At 46.2% G+C, this 17,925-nt stretch overlaps 2 protein-coding genes across 2 annotated transcripts in view; one reads left to right on the plus strand and one right to left on the minus strand.

Moving 5' to 3' along the window:
- Nucleotides 1-7,334: 7,334 nt before the first annotated feature.
- On the minus strand, nt 7,335-13,985 carry acmsd (aminocarboxymuconate semialdehyde decarboxylase). Its single transcript, XM_080535470.1, has 10 exons — nt 13,849-13,985; nt 12,252-12,296; nt 10,042-10,138; nt 9,662-9,711; nt 9,234-9,470; nt 8,673-8,766; nt 8,457-8,552; nt 8,144-8,316; nt 7,896-7,994; nt 7,335-7,672 (listed from the first exon to the last, which is right to left on the minus strand). The coding sequence occupies exons 1-10, from the start codon at nt 13,903-13,905 to the stop codon at nt 7,610-7,612; spliced, it is 1,011 nt and encodes a 336-aa protein (XP_080391596.1). The 5' UTR covers nt 13,906-13,985; the 3' UTR covers nt 7,335-7,609.
- Nucleotides 13,986-16,186: 2,201 nt separating this feature from the next.
- tmem163a (transmembrane protein 163a) overlaps nt 16,187-17,925 on the plus strand; it is a gene marked incomplete at both ends in the record, with an annotated part of 86,940 nt that continues 85,201 nt past the window's right edge. Inside the window, one exon of the mRNA XM_080535763.1 lies at nt 16,187-16,373. Within this exon, the coding sequence (XP_080391889.1) occupies nt 16,187-16,373 (187 nt within the window). The remainder of the gene's footprint in view (nt 16,374-17,925) is intronic.

Raw genomic sequence — 17,925 nt, forward strand, 5'->3', positions numbered from 1 at the left:
TACACCATACAACACGTAATGTTTTAATTAAAGATAAAACAGCACAAATAAATTGACATGTGTTGAATGAAAATTACATACTTTCAAAGTCTCTTAATATTTATCCATAGTGTAGCCCAGCTACTAAAGTGAGCTATGAGCATTTCATAACACAAGTTCATTTAATAAGTTAAATAAATAAGTCAATTTAACAAGTTAAATAAATAAGTCCATTTAATAAATAAGCATCATTTCATGGTTATGTACACGGTTATTAAAATTGTTATAAGTTTATAATGTGTACTTGTTTACAAGCTCTAATGTGAGTTCGCCCATTGGTTATATGTCATTCATTCATTTCTTTATTTCATTGGTCCATCGGGAAGAGCTAGCCAACTGTAATGTATGCTGAGATAGAGGGGGCGGGACTTTGTACTAATAGCGATAGGTTGCACTAAGTAACGTGTCAGAATGATTGAGGACCTCTTCGAGTGAAGTAAGATCTATAAGCTGTGTGTATAACATTTCGGAATCAACGAACAGTTATTCCTTTGGATGTTGGTGCACATTGAAGCTACCAGAGGTAAATACATATGTCTGGTGTTTGTTTATAAGCTACATCTACTCGTTGTAGTATGTTATATTTGACTGTAGAGCTAATCGCGGCAAGCGGTTAGCTTAGCATAATTACGTTAGCATGTTGCTAGCATTTGCTGAGTGATAAATTGTTTCTAGCTATATCAAAACGAAATAGCTATTGGATTTTGTAGCTCAGTGTATTCTGTTAATTCAGAATTGGAAGTCGAGAGACCAAGCAAAAGGAAAGCTCTCCGGTGGACAAGGAGACCGTTTCCAATCGCCTGGGGTAACTCGAGACCCGCCCGTGTCCTTCAATCATTCTCCTGCGCTCGTGGGAGAGCGCTGGACCTCATCCCCCTCATCTCTGTCTCTTTTTACACCATCTTTCAAACCCTCGTTTACCTACGAGTTCCCCACGAGGTTATGTGAGTACTGAACCACGCACGTGCTTTTATTTTAGGCTTGTGTAAACGAGTGAAGTGGCCATATCTGTTTCAAGCCCCCCCCCCCGCTCACAAGCAACGTCAGCTGCAACGGTAACACTGGTTAATGGACTGAGTTACAGAGTGCGTGTGTGTGTGAGTGTGGGTGTGGGCCCACCTTTTTATTTTACTGAATGATATATTATTGTACAATTGTGAATCCTTTGAGTTGACTTTGAGTTTATTGGAAACATTACATTTATTACCTTGAAAGGAATCGCAATAGGCTTTGAGCCTATATTTTGTTATGTGATATTGTGATATTGTCTGTTGACATTGTATTGTGAATATTGTCTATTGACTTTGTATAACATTATTATAATTGACTACCAACACTTTAAATTTAGCATTTAGTAAATAAATATATACCCTTTGGTATTTGCATTTAAAGCCACTGTGTTGTGTCATAAACAGGTAATAGGCAATGCATATGATATCTTAAAACATTGTTGTGAAGGCCCACAGTTTAGTGCCAGTTTTAGTTTCCCCAAACCAGCCCTATTTTGCCCCTGGTATTTCCTTTGTTATTTTCTATACTATTCTGTACGTTTTATGAAGGTGTATGTATTATTATTGTACTGTTTATGTATATGTTTGATGACGTAGTATATCCGGGGTGTGTCCGTGACCCGGATGTTAGGTTCGGTGGTGTATATATAAGAGACGGAAGTAGTCCGCGAGTCAGTGTGTGATGAGAATCAGAGAGAGAGAGAATCAACGAGAGAGAGTAACTAGAAGCCAATCTAAGATGGCGGATTCAGCAGCCCGCACACCGTGCAGCAGCTGAAGACGCCAGGAAAGCGATTATTGAGTGTACCACTGTAGCCCGTTTAGTTGTGTTCCCGTTGGACCGCCTTGCCAGCAGCCGGCTGTTCAACGTTGGACCAAGCGAGACGCCAGCTGGACATAATCGTCGCCTCCACGAGCGGACTGCGACCGAACACTGACTCCAGCGGAGCTTCGACGCGGACCACTGGACCTGGGCCCTTCACCTCGTTGTGGACCACGAAGACGGCCCTTTCCCTCCGCGTTGCTACGTCACCCCCCCCTTTCGTCGGCTAACTTCATCGACGCACATGCCATCCAACCAGGCCTCAACGCGCACCACAGCCCTGGACTATAAGCCTGTTCAGGCCAGAGACTATGAGTGAGTGATTGAGTGTGTGTGTGGCCGGCGGGGAGGGAATGTATATTTGGGGATGTATACATCAGTCATGTATAATAAATGTGTTGTTCATATGTGATACCGTTACCGTGTGTTAGTTGTTTGGATGCTAATGCTAAGTACAAAGCTAATGCTAATGCTAGTTCCAATGCTAAATGCTAATGCTAATTCCGTGCTAATGCTAACGATAGTAACTGCTAGTCTAACGGTTTGCTGGCGCCCCCTGCCTGTATCCTCCTACACTGCCTATTTAGCTCCATTAGTTAGATAACCAGCCCCTTCCTAAATTATACAGTCCTTTTCAGCTACTCCCTGGTTACAATTGGTCCTTCGAGCCGGATCGGTAGTGTAGTGATAGCATGGCTGAGCGCAGCCAACCAGACCAGACAGTTACCCCCCCTTCTCCGCCCCCTGAGCCAGAGCCACGACCACAGAGAGTCCCGCGGTTGCCTCCGAGGTTACAGGAGTATGAGCTTGAGCTCGAAAGCTCACTGAGTGGTAGCGAGGAGCGCACTCCACGGGATACAGTGGTCGGAGAGGCCGAGGTGTCCGCCGGCGCGCGGGTGGCTAGCACTGAGACAGCCCTCAAAGAGCACCAGCCTGAGGATGAGATGGCAGAACCGCAGGGTTTTGCCGTGGAAACGGAAGAACAGGAAGGAGAGGCCCGGTCCGACAGCGCCTGCGGGCGGAAGAGGGAGGGCCTCAGCCTTAACGATCTGCCTCCCAGTACGGCGCGCTCGAGACCTAGCTCCTGCCGCTCAGTGGCTTCCTACCGGTCCAGGGTTTCCGTGGGCAGTTCTGCCTCTGGGGCGGATAGCCTGCACTCCAGAGGGAGTAGTGCCGCGCTGTCCGAATATATGCGCCAACAGGCCGAGATGGCGTTAGAGCGGGAGCGCCAACAGGCCGAGATGGCGTTAGAGCGGGAACGAATCCAGTTCGAGCGTGAACGCCTCCAGCGCCAGGAGGCGCTAGAACGTGAACGCTTCCAGATGGAGCGCGACCGCCTCCAGATGAACGGAGCGGAACGTGCGGCGGAGAGACAGCGCCAGGAGGCGTTAGAGAGGGAACGCATCCAGTACGAGCGCGAGCGCCTCCAGATGGAGGGGGCGGAACGCGCGGCGGAGAGGCAGATGGCGAGAGAGCAACTGCACGCAGAGAAGATGGAGGAAATGATGCAGACCATGCGCGACGTGTGCATCAGCAGAACTCCGTCGGCCCGTAGCTCCAGAGCATCATCCGCACGGCCCTCTCGAGTGCCATCTCCTGAACCCCCCGCCGATGGCTCCATGACCCCCGCCATGACTGTCCAACTACAGGCCCAGCTGACCACCTGGAAGGAAGAGGACCAGGGACCCGACCGCTACGCGGCCCAGAGGGAGCCAGCGTCGCTGCCCGGGAGGGGAGCCATCCCCCAAGAGCGTAGCACACCCCTAGGTCCTCCAGTGCACCAAAATGCATGCAGGCCGGACACCCAGACCGTCACTCCAGCCCCGATCATCCACTACAGGATGTTTCCCCAGGTGGAGGGACCCAAGTTCCCCTTCTTCAAGGACGAGGACAGGAGCCAGTATGTGGAGCTACGCATCTGCCTAGACACGCTCTTGGACGACTCCTGCTCAGAGTCCTACAAATATGCGATTCTCCTTCAGCATGTGAGGAACCCCAGAGCCCACAACATGGTTCTGGCCCATGCCTCCGCACCGACACCTTACACCAGAGCGCTCGCCGACTTGGATGCCCGCTACGGTCGTCCCTGGAACCACGCCCTTGCTGAACTTCAAGCCCTCGAACAGCAGGCCCCCATCAAGGATGACCGGGCGCTGGATGACTTCGCGCTCCGCGTACACACCTTGGTTGGAATGCTGAAGACGCAGGGCCCAGCTGGCGCCAGCGAGATCAACAGCACCTCCAACGTAGAGCGGCTGCTCCGCAAGATCCCACGCTTCCGGCAGGAGAGGTTCCGGCGGCAGCAGCGCGTTCGTAACCCCGGGAAGTTGGGTCTGAGCATGGCTGCCTTCGCGGAGTTCCTACTGGAGGAAGTGCATGACACCAACGTAGACGCCATGGGTTACGCTGAGCCGAAGAAGGAGAGGGAGAAGGGAGACCGCTGGGACGGGCCGAGCTCGAACAGAGGACGCCCAGTAGGAGTGCTGCACACGGAGGAGGAGCCTCGGAGAGAGAGGACCACCCGACCTGAGGGAAAGGATTCCTCTCAACCCCCTCAAAAGGGACGGAGAGGTCCACCGCCATGTCCGTACTGCCCCAGCGAGCACTGGTTCAATGAGTGCAGTGACTTCAACAACCTGAGTACCGAGGCCAAGCAGAGGTGGCTCGAGGAGCACAAGAGGTGCTGGAACTGTGGGCGCGACCATCTGGCGAAGAACTGCACCTTGAGGAGGAAGTGCAACCGCTGTGAGGAGGTCCACCTCCACATCCTACACGAGGTCTCCCTCGCCAGGTCCACGGAGGGCAACAGAAGCCCTAGGTCCGGTCGCGCACCGGAAGAGGAAACCCCTGTCTACTACCTAGACTCGCCACAGAGCAGCGGCTCCAAGGTTCTACTGAAGGTGGTGAAGGTCCGACTTCACCACAACAACGCTGTGTACGACACGTACGCCGTTCTAGACGACGGGTCGGAACGGACCATCCTTCTCCAGGGGGCAGTGCGCCAGTTGGGGCTCCAAGGGACTGCGGAGAAGCTGACTCTGCGCACGATACGTCGCGACCTTAAAGAGGTCACCGGGGCGAGAATCAACTTCTCTATCTCCCCGGCGGGGCGGCCGTCGGATAGACATCGGCTTCAGAATGTCTTCACCGCCGACCAGCTAGCGCTCTCCCGCTACGACTACCCCCTGGAGAGGTTACGCGCAAGATATCCCCACCTACGGCGAGTAGACCTACATCCGATAGAAGGAGCGGAGCCAACCCTTCTCATCGGCTCGGACAACGCTGAACTGATCGTGTCGCTCCGTCCTCCGCTGAGAGGACCACGAGGCTGCCCGATGGCTGTTAAGACTGCGCTTGGGTGGGCCCTCCAAGGCGCTACCAAGGGGAGAGATAGAGACGGGAGAGCTACGTCATCCCTCCATGTCCGAACCGAAGAAGCAAACCAACCAACCGGACCGCCTGGAGTGGAATCTATTGCTGCCAGTGCACCTGGAACAGTTAGTACCACAAATGGTTCACCACAGGATGACCAACCAAAGAAGAAGTCTCTGTGGACAGAGCATAAGTCTCTGGATGGGAAGCCTTACTACTACAACTCCCAGACTAAGGAGTCCCGGTGGTGGCGCTACCGTGCCATGGCGGCAACAGCTGTTGCCGAGGAACACCTGCAGGTGGCCATGCACCCTCACGTGGCCGAGGTCAGCATTGACGCACCCGTCAACTCCGTCGAGTACACGTCAGCCATGAAAGTCTCAGCCAGTATTGTAGACGCCTCCAAGGAGGAAAGGCCGGAGTTGGCGAAGAAAACGTACAAGTGGAACCCAAAAGAGGAGGCCAAGCAGGCCTTCAAAGAGCTTCTGAAGGAGAATGGTGGTTCATCCAACGCGTCATGGGAGCAAACCATGAGAATGATCATCAACGACCCACGCTACAGCGCCCTGCCCAAGCTGAGTGAGAAGAAGCAAGCGTTTAAGGCCTACAAGGCTAAGAAGGAGAAGGAACAAGCCAAGCAGCTCAGGAAGAGGAACTGGGAGGCGCTGAAGAGCATTCTGGACAACATGGCCAACGTCACCTACCGCACCACCTGGTCCGAGGCCCAGCAGTACCTGCTGGACGACCCCACCTTCGCTGAGTACGAGGAGCTGCAGAACATGGACAAGGAAGACGCTCTGATCTGCTTCGAGGAGCACATCCGCGCCCTGGAGAAGGAGGAGAAGCAGAAGACTCTGCTGAGGGAGAGAGACAAGATGTCCGAAGGTGCCGTGGTACTGGTGATCGACCAGTCCCTTCCACGCGCCGCCTGGCAGACAGGCAGAGTGACCAAGGTCCTATCACCTCATGCCTCACGCTGCTAGAGCAGCCTAGCCAGTGTGCCTTCTTTAGTTAACTGAAACCGAGGGTTTCATGGGGCGGCTGTTGTGAAGGCCCACAGTTTAGTGCCAGTTTTAGTTTCCCCAAACCAGCCCTATTTTGCCCCTGGTATTTCCTTTGTTATTTTCTATACTATTCTGTACGTTTTATGAAGGTGTATGTATTATTATTGTACTGTTTATGTATATGTTTGATGACGTAGTATATCCGGGGTGTGTCCGTGACCCGGATGTTAGGTTCGGTGGTGTATATATAAGAGACGGAAGTAGTCCGCGAGTCAGTGTGTGATGAGAATCAGAGAGAGAGAGAATCAACGAGAGAGAGTAACTAGAAGCCAATCTAAGATGGCGGATTCAGCAGCCCGCACACCGTGCAGCAGCTGAAGACGCCAGGAAAGCGATTATTGAGTGTACCACTGTAGCCCGTTTAGTTGTGTTCCCGTTGGACCGCCTTGCCAGCAGCCGGCTGTTCAACGTTGGACCAAGCGAGACGCCAGCTGGACATAATCGTCGCCTCCACGAGCGGACTGCGACCGAACACTGACTCCAGCGGAGCTTCGACGCGGACCACTGGACCTGGGCCCTTCACCTCGTTGTGGACCACGAAGACGGCCCTTTCCCTCCGCGTTGCTACGTCACCCCCCCCTTTCGTCGGCTAACTTCATCGACGCACATGCCATCCAACCAGGCCTCAACGCGCACCACAGCCCTGGACTATAAGCCTGTTCAGGCCAGAGACTATGAGTGAGTGATTGAGTGTGTGTGTGGCCGGCGGGGAGGGAATGTATATTTGGGGATGTATACATCAGTCATGTATAATAAATGTGTTGTTCATATGTGATACCGTTACCGTGTGTTAGTTGTTTGGATGCTAATGCTAAGTACAAAGCTAATGCTAATGCTAGTTCCAATGCTAAATGCTAATGCTAATTCCGTGCTAATGCTAACGATAGTAACTGCTAGTCTAACGGTTTGCTGGCGCCCCCTGCCTGTATCCTCCTACACTGCCTATTTAGCTCCATTAGTTAGATAACCAGCCCCTTCCTAAATTATACAGTCCTTTTCAGCTACTCCCTGGTTACAAACATTAAAAGGATTAAAAAGGAAGTCCTATTTAAAATACTTCCACATAGTTAATGGAGGCACCGATCGTCATAATTTGAATAGTTTATTATTACAGGTAATACCGCCACTTATTTAAAATAGAACTCAGGCCCCGCCCATATGGCAGGGGTTACAATAGTATTTGGATAATGACTTTACAATAGTTTTCATATGAATCACGTTCCAAATGGTAAAAGTAATTTGGGATCCAAATATGTCATTTTTTGTCCATTGTATCTTCACCATTTCTTCATGCTGTACAGTCATTGAAATTGTTCTCTTTTCAGTCCCAAAAATTCCAGTGCATTGCCTGCTAGAAGTTTGTCCTGAAATTAAAGTGAACATAAATTAGCCAAGAAACATAATTCCATCCATGTCTCTCACTGAATAGGATAGGCTACTATACAAGCTGTATGTGTACTGTGGTACAAAAGAAAGAACCATTTAAAAATATTCTTATTCAGTTTATGACAACACACTTGGAGCAACAGCAGAGATGAGAATAGATTAGAATAGAGGTCAAACATGTGGGTGTTCTCTGGAGGATACCTTTAAAGCACCATTAAACTCCTCCATGGACTCTATCAATGCTCCAGCCTGAAGTTCACCCAAAGGGAATGGGTAGTCTGTCCCCAACATTACCTTATCCTACGTGATGAAAAAGACCCAAACGATTAAGACATTTCTTGTCTAACAACACACAGATACATTTTCTGTAATGGAAAACCCAAGAAGCAGTTTTAAATTGAAAATACAGCTAGTGTTCGTTTTCAAATACAATATGAATAAATGCTTACTTTCCCTATTACATCAGTAAGTAACTTGAGAGCGATTGGGTCATGCACCAAGGAGTCAGTATAGAAGGATCCCAGGTATTTCCGAGGGTTGATCTTGTTGTCTACGGCACACAGATCGGGGCGCACCTGGAACCCGTGTTCAATTCGACCGACAGTGAATGGGAAAGAACCACCTAGAGAAATACATAAACAAATAAACAAACAACACAGAGTCAACATCGCACAAGGTGGATGCTTGCATTCTCATATAATTCATTATAAACATTTTGTGTATACTGAATCTCCTCATTCCATCTCAACATAGCAGGCCTACCTCCATGAGCAAAGCAGACCTTCAGTTTAGGAAACCTCTCAAAGACGCCTCCAAAAATCATTGAACAAATAGCCATTGTAGTTTCTGAAGGCATGCCTGTTAGAGGGGGGAAAGAGCATTACTGTATTATAAATACTTGTCTATGCCACGGAGTCACCCAGGCTGAGCCATGCATTCCAGCTCAATAGTTCCTTCCTGCTTCTCTCTCTCACTCACCCACTAACCAGGGAAGCCAATACTTGGCCATCCTCCCATCTATCTGCATGTCCCATGGGTGGACAAACAAGGAGCAGTTCAATTCCTCAGCTGCCTGTCGAACAGAGGGATGGAGCACAACCCACTTTCTCATTCTACCAATACACAATACACAAGACAAATCGACATTCAAACGCTTCAAGTTTCAGAAGTGCTACAGAGGAAGATGCTTGTTGGAAAGCACTTTGAGCTGTATTTTGATTTATTAAAGGTGCTATATAAAGATGAAAATGATGATGATGATGATGATGATGTCTATTATTATTATTATTATTATTATTATTATTATTATTTTATAATTACAATATATAATACATAATATAATATAGAATTACACAGACTTTTTAATTTGTCTAGTGTGTAATATTTGTGATATGTTATATGTGTATATGTTTGTGAATATGTGAATATGTTTTTCTGTTTTTGCACCTTCAGAAGTACCACTACAATGTCATTGTATAGGCAACTGTACAAGGACAATAAAGTCTATTCTATTATTATTATTCAATAATGCCATCTCACAGCATAGACTGGGTCCAAGTCGGGGGCGTTGAGGTCCCAGGTGTTGATGTGGGAGCCGATCTGCACCCCGGGAAAGCCCAGCTCCTTCACACACCGCCTCATCTCCATCACAGCCAGGTCGGGGGCCTGCATGGGCAGAGTGCCCAGCCCCACAAAACGCTTGGGGTAGCTCCTCACTGTCTGTGCCAGGTCGTCATTCAGGATCCCACACAGGTCCAGCGTGTCATGGGGTTTAGCCTTTCACAACAACAACAAAGTGAAACAACCCAGCCTTAGACAAACGGTAAGTCACAACTGCTGTATTTTCTTTATAAAGAAGGTGTGAAGTTATCAAATTTCCGTAACTACTGTTGCTCTCAGGTTTAGGCCAACTGTGGCCTCGAAAGATAAACAGTGTTCTAGTAGTCTCTCACCCAACACAGACTTACCCAGTAGTTGAACATGACAGGCACTGTGGACAAGGCTTGAACGGTCACCCCTAAAGCACAGGAACATCATCGTCATAACCCACTGAATACTTTCACCATACTGTACATTACTGAGCATTACGGTACTTTTACCAACATGTGATGTCACTTGATTTGTTGATAGTATGACATTTGAGAATTACCATGTTTTTTGGTTTTGTTTTTAGGGCTTTTTTTTTGCCTTATTGGGATAGAGACAGTTGAGATTGACAGGAAAGATGGGTGAGAGAGAGGAGGGATGACATAAAGAATATGTCGATGGCCGGAATCGATCCAGGGACCTTGCGATTATGCGGTATGCGCATTAGTGTGCTACGCCACTAAGCACCCCAGAGGTGTACCATGTTGATCCATGTCCCGGATCCGTGCCTCTGCATCCCAGCAGTTCTCCTGGACAACACGGAACAACTTCCCATCTTTCATCATGTCGGCTTCCCCCTGAAACGCAGGTTAAACAAAACCACAGAAGTATAGTTTCAAGTTTATTGTTACATGCCATTATACAAGTATAAGAGAGTAAAATTCAGAGGGTTCTCCACATTGACAAGAGAAATAAAGTGGCGGTAGTTAAAAAGACAAATAAGGCAAGATAAATATAGTGGCAATAGTTATAAGAGACAAGTGAGACAAATAAGACAAGTGGCAATAGTTATAAAAGGACGAATAAGACAAGAGACAAATTGAGCATTACAATAGTAATAATAATAACAAATAGATGATATAGAAATATCATGAGTATGAGGTCTACTGCACATTCTACACATACTGCACAGCAGCACGGCTTCCAATTCTCTGATGTGTGAGTTGTAGTCATGTCACATTTTAATTTACAGCAATAATTGCCCCGAGTTGAATTGTGTCACAGTATTCAGCCACCAGATGGCAGCAGATAACTCATGTGATAAGCAGTTTGACAGAGCGTGAGTTGATCAGTTGATGTGTCAGAGGTGTGTGTATTCACATGCATGTCCTTGTATGCAGTCACTTAGGCCAATGGTTCAGTTCCCTAAGCAGCTGCCTGTGCCTACTGTGTTCTGGCCCGGCCCAAAGTGGCCTGTTTTGCTGATACAGTCGACCATGCTGAGCCCTACAGCTGTTCACACAGCAAGCCCAGGCAGACCCTGCTGTGTCCCGGACACACACACACATGCACAGACACACATGCACAGACACACAGACAGTCACACACGCACGCACGCACGCACGCACGCACGCACGCACGCACGCACACACACACACACACACACACACACACACACACACACACACACGCGCACATACACACACACACACACACACACACATGTGCACACACACACACACACACACACACACACACACACACACACAGCAGGTGAATGTGTGTCCTCACTTGGACACAATATGCACCCCACTTTTTCTGCTGATGTAAATACGTTCTTTTTAATGCTACAGGGGAGAACTTCAGAGGCGATGTCAGAAAGATTGTATGGGACCACAAATCAGTGAAAGTGTGTTTCTGGACCCAACGGTAGCCAGTCTCTGTAGGAAGCCTTCCTGTGCTGCCCACTCACTACCCACAGGCGTCATAAGGAGGATCGGATGGTATGAATGAGCTAGGAACAGGCCAGAGGAGCCTGAGGAGGTGCATGCTGAAGAGAGGGAACTGTGTGCCATCAAATCCCATTCAGAAGGAACACACGAGCTCTAGTCATGAGTAGTCAGATCACCACACTATGCAGTGAGGAAAAAATACTTTAAATTGTAGTACAATTAAATTGCACTTTGACGGCTTTATAGACACTGTAGACAATACTCTGTTGGGGGCGTCATTGTGATAAATAATAGTAATAATAATATCTTAGATTTATATAGAGCCTTTCAAGGAACCAAAGGATGCTTTACAAATTGACAGAAAGACAGTCAGACAGACAAAAACAGAAAACACAGAGACAACACCAAAAACTAAACTAGGGGCCAAAGGCCTTGGTGAACAGGTGGGTTTTGAGGGCTGATTTGAAGGTATAACTAAGGTGTAACTGTATACTGTGTATGGGCATCAATATGGAGTTGGTCCCACCTTTGCGTCTATAACAGCTTCCACCCTTCTGGGAAGACTTTCTACTAGATTTTAAAATATGGTTGCAGGGATTTGCTCCCATACAGCCACAAGAGCATTAATGAGGTCCGCCACTGATGTTGGGCGAGAAGGACTGGCTCGCAGTCAGCGTTCCAATTTATCCCAAAGGTGTTCGATGGTTGAGGTAAGAGCTCTGCGTGCAAGCCAGTCAAGTTCTCCCAGACCAAACTTGGCAAACCATGTCATTATGGACCTCACTTTGTGTATGGGGGCATTGTCATGCTGAAACTGGAAAGGCCCTTCCACAAACTGTTGCCACAAAGTTGGAAGCAGACAATTCTCTAGAATCGCATGGAACTAAGGGACCTAGCCCAAACCATGAAAACAACCCCAGACGATAATTGTGTGTCATAATAATGTGTCCACATACTTTTGTCCTACTTTTGTATTGTCATACTTTTTGTGTATGTGTCAGTGAAACATGAGACTCACCTTGCAGTGATGATGCAGCTGGAGAAATCCATCATAACCATACCTCTGAGGAACAAATACAGAAAGGAGAACAGTCGTTAAATATGCTGCTATGCACCTTCATTATGCACCGTCTTCCTTCTTCTAGCTTTTTGACTGCCAATGCCCGAGCATAGATTACTTTTTCTGGCGATGACTGATGGATAGATGATTCACATACTTAGACAAATATATCTGTCGCTTTGGATAAAGGCGTCTGCTAAATGCCAAAAACGTAAATGTAATGTAACCTTCATAACCATGATTCCGATATTTGGATGTAATTCAAATACAATTCCTTAGGTCTATAAGGTTTGGAGAGCTACACAAAAGTTATGCGCTACTTTCAGCACTATGAGAAGATAGAGAAAATCTGAGAGCAATCAACTCCTACGTTCTATTTCTGTCCGCTGATATGCATACTGTTGAATCCTCAAACAGTCCAAATAAGTAATGCCTAGCTCCTACCATCTCCTCATATCCCATAGAATCAACATAATCATGCTCAATTTGCATTCAGTATCTAAAGTGGTCTTCATGCCCTTGAATGTTTAATGGACCCCATGCGGTGCTTCTTCACTTTTAATCACCTCATCTCACCTTGAATGAGGTGAGGCAGGATAATAACATGTGCATTAGAGTACACCCATGAGCCAACACATTATGACCACTGACAGGTGAAGTGAATAACATTTATTATCTTGTTACAATGGCACCTGTCAAGTGGTGGGATTATACAGTGGGCTCAAGAATTATTCGATATGAGTGTTTGATGACCTGTATGATCTGAGTGAGTGGCCAGGCATCAGTCCTCTTTGCCCACTGTGACCCATGTGCCCTGTCCGGCACTGCTCACCAGCAGTAATGTACTGTAGGTCCCAAAAGTGAGCAATCATTACCCAAGGCCAGAGATATTGACAGACACGCAGGCTTGAAAGAACGAGGTCAGTACTAAATATCGATTAATGTTTAACCAGCCAGAGCACAGATTTATGAGAGGGCATATCTTTACAGGGTTTCCTCACTGCATTTTAACAGAAAAAAAATCTCAAATGATGTATTTTAGTTCTTGACAATATTGCATTCTAGGCAGTTCAAATGAACAATAATTCCAAAGGAAGCATTGCAGTAAGCGCACAAGCATTCACTAGACAGTCATAATGTGGTACTTCCAGAATGTATGTTAACTTATATAGCCAATATAAACTAGATAAGGGTATTTGTTTAGTACAGCCTTGTACTTTCTTGGTTGTAAGTACAATACGCCTAATGCATATCTTTACAGTCGTACAAACACATATTAATTCTCTATGATGTGATTGTACATATGCATTAGCCCTCTACTGTGTGTTCAATATAAAAGAAAATGTACACAAATGGACAGTCACTTAGGCCAATTAGACAAATCTAATTATTGTTGATTATAAGTGAGACGCATCTGCTCCCAGATCAGTCAACTCTGCTGCCTTGCCTATTTCAGTGACTATGCGTAATTACGCACATCACCGTTGGTAGGCTAATGTCAGGTACTGTGTATCAGCCACGATATTCGGTAAATAGACTCGTGTGTATTGCCTACCTCTTTTAGATTAGGCCATTCCTTGGGTAGAATATGATTATGAATATCAATCTTCATTTTCTTAGTGCTTTTCTTAGACTAGTGGCTATTTAGAGCACACAGGGTGTTTACAAAGTGCCAAGTCAACACGCACAATATAATACTGTATGAATGTGAGCCTGGTTGTTCCCCGACCTACGGTCCCTGCCCCCCCGCCCTACGGTCCCTGCCCCCCTACGGTCCCTGCCCCCCTACGGTCCCTGCCCCCCTACGGTCCCTGCCCCCCCGCCCTACGGTCCCTGCCCCCCTACGGTCCCTGCCCCCCTACGGTCCCTGCCCCCCCGCCCTACGGTCCCTGCCCCCCTACGGTCCCTGCCCCCCTACGGTCCCTGCCCCCCGGAACAAACCAATGACATGCAGGTATATTCCTGGTGGGCTATCCCGTGCGAAATGTAACTCGCGACGTTAGAATTATAAGGTTCTATCTCCATTTTTGTCAAAATTGAGTGTTTTTTACATAATCTGATCCATTAGGTGTTTATTAATGCCTGTGTGGTGTTATTTTTAAAATGTTGACATTCTTGAGTTAGTAATTCATAAAATACAAAGGTTCCATCTCACAAAACATAATGGAATGTAAACACTTTGACGCTCAATATCTCTGAACTGTCCTAAACGGAGATAGAACCTTATCATTCTAAGATCACAATCTGTTTGTGCTTGCTAAAGGAGCACCTGCATAACTGCTCTCTGCTGAGTCAGCTGTTTGCTCTCTTATTTTGGCAACAATTTATAGCAGGTACACGAACGAACCTGTCCATAACAGTAGAATCATGTATGCTGCAAAGATGGAAACTGGGCTGCAGTTGTGTTGACAAATGTTTTTTCTTTTATTTATTACCTTAGTGTGAATTAGGATAACGTTTTTCAAACATTTTAGTTGGTAACGAGGACCTATACTGTAATGTATGACGACACGTGACTGTTTTGATTTTGGAAAGCTTTCATTTTGGAAAGCATGGTACATTATCCTCGCAGGTGACTTTTTCAGTCACTGTGTCAATTGTCCATAATTTATAGCCTTGCCCTGCCCTGGCCAAACGTATTTATTTAGCACTTGCACATACAATAACGAATGAAAGACACATGGTAACAGAATAATAACAAATGGTAACAAATGGTAACAGAAAGAATAATGGTAACAGAGATTAAAATATATATATATATATATAATATGAACAATACAATTAAAGAAAACATTATGGTATGTGAGCTAGTAATTAGGCTACAAACTCAAATTAAATGTGAAAAAATATAACATTTCCCACTGATTTCTGCCCCGTGCATTTGGCGCCTCCCCGTGGCCTCATTAGATATCAAGGCATCAAGCACAGCATTGGTTTGAACCAATTATCCTGCACTTTATTTGAAAGTGTAATTATGAAAATGGGTTATTGTATTAATTAATCGAACCAAGTGTAGCCATATTCAGCTTATGCACTTATGAGCGGATAACTTATAACAAACCTAAAGAGTAGGCTACCCAGCAATTCGTGACGTTAGAATTATAAGGTTCTATCTCCATTTTTGTCAAAATTGAGTTTTTTACATAATCTGATCCATTAGGTGTTTATTAATGCCTGTGTGGTGTTATTTTTTAAAATGTTGACATTTTTGAGTTAGTAATTAATCAAATACAAAGGTTCCATCTCACAAAACATAATGGAATGTAAAAACGTTGACGCTCAATATCTCTGAACTACCCTAAACGGAGATAGAACCGTATAATTCTAAGATCACGAATTGAAAGGCGTGGATTTGGATTTGGATTCAAATTAGATAATGGATCGATTATACTTGTGATCGAACAAACTCCGTCGAATCAGAGCGCAGTGATTGACTGCCAACAATGGGGCGTTCCTCTGACCAGGGTTCTCATATCATATCAGCCTGTGCATCAGACAGCTGCCTGACAGTGGAAAGGTGGGAGTGGAAAACTTGCCTTGCCAGCTGAAGTCGACATCGACAACAGCACATCACACTAGACACTGCATGCTTATTTCGCATTTAAGTCAAGTGCATGTGCAATGAACTAGTAGTCAGTTCAGTTTTCTTTGAAAGTCAACATCTAAATAGGCTATAGACTGCAGTAGTTGGAATCATTCCCTCTTTCTAGTAGCGAATAGTCGTCGGAGCCGGAGAGGGAGGGGGTCTGCTGTGCTGCTGATGCTGAGCAGGAGATTGCGTCTATCTCGCATCTAGTCATCATCGCCTCCCCTCACACACATTTGCGCCCTGGATGGCTGCACTTGTGAGCTTTTCTTCAAGGACTTAGTTTTTACCTATAAACTAAGAAACCATGACCGATCCTGTGACTCCAAATTCATGCCCCGTCCCGGACCCCACGATCGTGGATCCCTCCTCAGCTGTGAGGAACGGTCAGTGCGCTCCGGAGGGACATTTATCCAAAAGACCAAGCCAAGGCGATCCCTTCAGCATGGACCGGGACCAAGAGATGAAAATCACTGACAGCGTAGAGGGGCAAGGTAAATTCAGAGATTTCAGAGATTTAAAAACTCTGTTTTGTTATTTGTTTGAAGTGCCTCCACAGATATTAGATTTTAAAAAGCACATTGTTTTATTTATAGCATATTATTGTGTTACCTTGCTAATTTACTAACCTTAGCATAGATAAAACATTTGTATGTTCTAATAGCAAGCCTAGGGAGGCAACACACACACACACACACACACACACACACACACACACACACACACAGTATCCTCACAATACACACACACACACACACACACACACACACACACACAAACACACACACACACACACACACACACACACACACACACACACACACACACACACACACACACACACACACACACACACACACACACACATATATATGTTGTAAATACTCGTATAGACATTTTAAATCCCTGTCCAAGAGATGCATGTGGTCAAAATCCCAAAAAAGTTGAAGCTCAAAAAGGCCCACCTAGACTAGTGGTGAAGAACACATGCATAATTACCTCTTAGTGTCTGAGCTTCCAACCACTGACACCAATGATCTCTCCCACAAGTTTGATCATAATCCCTCTGTAATCCCCTATCAAAAACAAAACATTCCAACATGGACTCAAGGCCTTGGCTTTCATAACCCCCCCAACTCACATACTGGATAGTGTGTGCGTGTGCGTGTGTGTGTGTGTGTGATTATTATTATTTTTCGCTAGATGTAATAGCCCTATTATATGATTGATGGGTCTAATGGTGACCAGAGCCGTTTCTAATGAGAAGTAACCGAAGAAGGTGGCTCGACATACCTGTATATCTGTACAACCACCAGTCTTAATGAGGCCCTGGGTTTGCCGAGGAGATATAATGAAGCTCGTTAGCCATAGAGATTAATCGGAGACATACACGGCGGTAGATGAGAGAGAGAGAGACGCAGGAGGGGGTCGATGGTGACAACAACAACAACAACATCAAGAAAGAACTGTTTTTGGAACGGTCTGCATTACAGTAAAACAGAAGACCCCGCTACCCTCTCTTCTAAAAATCCCTGCAGTCATTTGAATATGGCAGTGAATGCTGGAGGGATAGTTTCAGAGGTAGGGGCAGAGGGGCTATCTGCTTTGATGCCATAGATTGCTAGCTAGAGCTGTCCATGGACAGTAGGTAAGTGTAGATATATCCTGTAAGATGGAGAATTGTCCATGACTGAGCGCCGCACATGGCAGCTATGGTTTTACAGTTTGTTGTGTTCTGTCTGCACTGCTGTTTGCATTGCATTTAGAAATGCTCTTACTGTAACGCCGAATCAAATTCCTATATGTGTATGCTTAATGTGTATGCATAAATGGCAATAAACGTTATCTCCATCTCCATCTCCATCTCCACTGAGAGCTTTATGCTGAGGTTTCAAATCCCCCATCATTTACCTGGAATCACCCCATGCAATCAACTCACTGTGTTGAATAATTTATGAGAGTTTTTTAAATTGACCACAGGCTTATGGAAGGATTCTTTTTTAGAGGGGTGTTGAATGTCAGAAGGAATTGACATTCAGTTGGAGC

The sequence above is a fragment of the Nansenia antarctica genome (assembly GCF_963989245.1).
Source record: "Nansenia antarctica genome assembly, chromosome: 7".
Lineage (NCBI taxonomy): Eukaryota > Metazoa > Chordata > Actinopteri > Argentiniformes > Microstomatidae > Nansenia > Nansenia antarctica.

Coding starts and splice junctions, on each gene's coding strand:
- acmsd (XM_080535470.1), bottom strand. CDS start 13,905: ATGAAGATTGATATTCATAATCATATTCTACCCAAGGAATGGCCTAAT. Junction 9,471..9,661: donor CTGTCATGTTCAACTACTGG/GTAAGTCTGTGT, acceptor TTGTTGTGAAAG/GCTAAACCCCATGACACGCT. Junction 7,995..8,143: donor TTACTGATGTAATAGGGAAA/GTAAGCATTTAT, acceptor TTCATCACGTAG/GATAAGGTAATGTTGGGGAC.